Source organism: Notolepis coatsorum (assembly GCF_963971535.1).
Source record: "Notolepis coatsorum genome assembly, chromosome: 13".
NCBI classification, from domain to species: domain Eukaryota; kingdom Metazoa; phylum Chordata; class Actinopteri; order Aulopiformes; family Paralepididae; genus Notolepis; species Notolepis coatsorum.
In genome coordinates, this window is record NC_140177.1 from 5467932 (window position 1) to 5472272 (window position 4341).

Sequence of the window (4341 nt, forward strand, 5' to 3'; positions counted from 1 at the left end):
TCCCCCTCTCTCCTTTCCTCTCTCTAACTATGTCTCTCTCCCCCTCTCTCTCCTTTCCTCTCTCTAACTATGTCTCTCCCCTTCTCTCTCTCTCTCTCCTTTCCTCTCTCTGGCTATGTATCTCTCCCCCTCTCTCTCCCTTTCCTCTCTCTAGCTATGTCTCTCTCTCTCTAAAAATCATCTCCACCTACCTCTCCCAACCAAGGTCCACAACGTTTGGGAGAATACATTCCTTGGTGCTCTCTGAGCATGGCACCAACACTGCCAGGGTTAGGGGTTCGAATCCCACTGGGGGCCACCCATACAGAAGAATAATGCAGTCATTCCACCGAGTGTTACTTGAAATGCATAACCGATCTTAACCTGCAGATGACCCTCTGTGTGTGTGTCTCTCTCTCTCTCTCTCTCTCTCTCTCCCTCTCTCCCTCCCTCTCCCTCTCTCCCTCTCTCCCTCCCTCCCTCCCTCTCCAGGTGATCCAGTTTGCTCTGAGAGATTATATCCAGTACTGGTACTACACTCTGAGTGAAGATGAGTCCTTCCTGCTGGAGATCAGACAGACACTACAGAACGCCCTGGTTCAGTTCTCCACACGGTAACGGACATACACACACACACACACGCACAAATAATAAACAAACAAACTAACACACACACACACCAAGTCCATTACTGACGATGAACAATACAGTGGCGTGTGACTGATGGTGTCTGATGGTGTCTGGGGTGATGATGGTGTCTGGGTTGTTTTGGGTGCTGCAGGTCAAAGAGGTTGACTGGCAGCCTTACTTCACCACCCGTCTGGTCGACGACTTCGCCACACACCTGCGTGTCTTCAGGAAGGCCCAGGACCGCCTGGGAGAGAGGGAGGACAAGCAGAGTGAGCACACACACACACACACACACACACACACACACACACACACACACACACAGGCAGGGACACACACACACCTACACACACACAGGGACATACCGTAGTGCCCGGCTCTCTCTCATGCATGGCCACACACGTGACACGTATCAGTGACATTCTTTACATGCCAGTTGACAACATGGCAACAGTGGCTCAGGAGGTAGAGCGGTCGTCTGGTAATGTAAAGGTTCGATCCCGGCTCCTCCTGGCAGCGTGTAAAACACTGGATGAAAGTGGTGGATAAATGTCAGTCCATTTACTGACACATTGTGTTCTTGGTGCCGGACAAGATATGTCTATTTATCATCCGCTGCTCTTTAACTTCACTGTTACCTTGTATAGTAATATAGCTTAGCATAGGATTGTATGGCATAGATTATAGGAGTATAGATAGTATAGGGATAGCAACATAGCATAGGGTACCATAGTAAAGTTTTTTTTTTTTTTTTTATCTACTTTTTCTCCTCCTTTTTCTGTGATTTTTCTCCCATCCCAATTTACCTCTCGTGCCAATTCTCCGTCCTGATCGTTGCTCGCATATGCCCCCCACTGGCAGGTTGTAGGGAGGATAGAAGCCATTGTCTCTTGCGTTGTGACGAGCGCAATGTCCGCTGCGCCGCCCTGTACCATAGTAAAGTTATATTGTATAGTATAGGATTATTTAAAGTCTATTTGTTATATTGGCCCTCTTTTCTTTTTTTTATCCACTTTTTCTCCCCATTTTCTATTTTTCCTCCCATCCCAATTTCGTGTATCCAATTCTTCCCTCCCCTGTCTTAAACGTTGCTAGACTATGCCCCCCACTGGTCGGCTGTAGTGAGGATAGAAGCCTTGCATCACGTGTCCCCTCCGGTACACGAGGAGGCAGCCTGTCGCATCTTTTCCCCGCAGCAGCTCGAACTCTCAGTGGCGAGGACAGCGTTTCCGTTAGAACATATTCGTGCCGGTCTGAGTGTCCTGCAAGATTTCTATCCCCGGACATATTCCTGAAATTCCGGTCAGAGTTTTAAACAGCAGTCTGTTATAATCACATTTTTATGAGCTAACGAATTCCGTTATATTGGACATTTGTATTAATTACATCAAGCGAAGAATGAGAAATTGATTTGCAGAATCAAATTACTATCTCTCGCCTCCCAAGTTAGTGCGATACGCTGATCCAGCATCAAGCTCCCGCGCTGCAGGCTCGCACTGCAGCAGCTGTCACACGCACCCCCAAATGAATCTCGAGTCGACATCGCTTCACCTCGTTGTATCAGACACGTCACGCATATCATAATGTTCAACTTCACACACAGCAAACTGTAGTTGATCATCACATTGCCTCGTTTGCATGCAGAGAGCGAGAGGACGAGCCACATGCTCGTAATGCGTTTGTTGATTTCATTATAGCCTACATTTAGTTATAATCAATTATATGCATTACTATGTGACACGGCAGTCAACCAACAGTTGCATTATGATTAAAAAATGTCAACACTTACTCACCCCGTCTCGTTCTGCCTATCCGTTTTGTACCTGCGACTAGATCCCCATTGCATTGGAACAGGTGGACTTCTGCGAGGCTCGCAACGGTAGCAGCAGACTGGGGATGCTCTTTGTGGTTCAATCAATAAAGTGTACTTTGTGTACGTTCAATCAATGTTATCTCTCGTACATCATAGACGCTAGACTACTAGACTATAATGTCGTACCTCAGCCAGGAGAATTTAACTTTCCACTCGGGCCGCCGCCTGAACGCGGCGGTCTCTGTGACTTCAGAAGACTCATCTTCGTTGTCAATGTCATTATTATTAGACCTGCTTGTGCTTGGTTCATGAAATATTTGTTAAGTTTAGCTTGTTTGGCCATCTCTCTCTCTCGCTCGTATAGCTGTTTGTCGTTATTATGGTGGCCAGACAGGCTCAAAAAAAGAAAAAAAAAAGATTCACTCCGAGCGGCGCCATCCGCGCTTTATCAGAGTGAAGCACAATGAAACAAATGTAATGATTGTTCGTTCATCGCATAGCTATTAATTTAGCCTATTTAATACAATTCAAATAATAAATTGTGCTTAGAGGAATTATTCCACCGGACATTATGACCGGAGATATTTAAATATTCGGACTTCAACATATTTTGCCAGTCAAATACCGGTAATTACCGGCTAACGGAAACGCTGGGAGGAGTAACGTGGGAGGCTCACGCTGCCCCCGCTACTTCCTGCTTCCGCCGCACCGGCGTCACCAAACCGACCTGTAGGAGTCGCTGTCCACAACGTCCAATCCCCACCCACCGGCTTTCTCACCCTCTAACACTTGCCAGCCGGTAGCAACGCCGAGAGCTGGGCTCGAACCCAGCGTCTCCTGCGATAGAGGCGAGCGCCTTGCCCACTGCGCCAATCAGCCGCCCCCACCCTCTTTTATTGATCCTCCAATCACAACTGTTGCTTTCCTGGACAACGGGAAGCAACGGTTGTGATTGGAGGATCAAGAAAAGAGGGGCGGGTTTGTGATACGTCAATAAGGTCATTACGATCATGATAATGATTTTTAATTGATGATGATAAATGATCTTTGAGGATGACTATGATTATGATCATTTTGATAATGAGTTTTATTTGATGAGGATGATAAATGATCTTTGAGGATGACTATGATTATGATCATTTTGATAATGAGTTTATTGATGAGGATGATAAATGATCTTTGAGGATGACTATGATTATGATCATTTTGATAATGAGTTTTATTTGATGATGATGATGATGAGGATGATGATGATGGTTCTCTCCAGGGGACATGACGGAGGAGCTGGTGGCCTCCTTCTTCGAGGCGGAGGTGGAGTTTGAGAGGAAGGTCTGCAGAGACATGGTGTGCACCTCGCTGAAGGACGAAGAGGGTCAGTGTTTACACTCTCTCTCCCTCTCTCTCTCTCTCTCTCTCTCTCTCTCTCTCTCTCTCTCTCTCTCTCTCTCTCTCTCTCTCTCTCTCTCTCTCTCCCTCTCTCTCCCTCTCACACGTATTAGCAGCTAACGACAACGTGTTCATTAGTCTGTGTATGTTGTTGTCAGCTAACGACAAGGTGGTAACGTGTGTGTGTGTGTGTGTTCAGGGTTCCTGCGGGACCTGTGAGGTGCTGCTGTATCTGTTACTGCCTCCTGGAGACTTCCACAACAAGAACATGAGGTACTTCCTCAGGGTGAGTGACACGTAACACCCCCACACACGCACGCACACACACACACACGTACACGCACCACACACACACACACACTACGCCATGCTACTACAAGATGGGTGACTTTATCAGGTCATGTGGTCTCTAGAGCAGCATGGCACTAACACTGCCAGGGTTAGGGGTTCTATTCCCCGTGTAGCTCAGTGGGTAGAGCAAGGCACTAACACAAGTTAAGTTATGTATTTATTTTTACCCAGGGACAGTGCAC

At 47.0% G+C, this 4341-nt stretch overlaps 1 protein-coding gene across 1 annotated transcript in view; it reads left to right on the top strand.

Moving 5' to 3' along the window:
• Nucleotides 1–730: 730 nt before the first annotated feature.
• Nucleotides 731–4341, top strand: part of snx13 (sorting nexin 13) — a gene marked incomplete at its 5' end in the record, with an annotated part of 46472 nt that continues 42861 nt past the window's right edge. Inside the window, 4 exon segments of the mRNA XM_084327068.1 lie at nt 731–878; nt 3690–3794; nt 4008–4020; nt 4022–4094. Of these exon segments, the coding sequence (XP_084183194.1) occupies nt 731–878; nt 3690–3794; nt 4008–4020; nt 4022–4094 (339 nt within the window).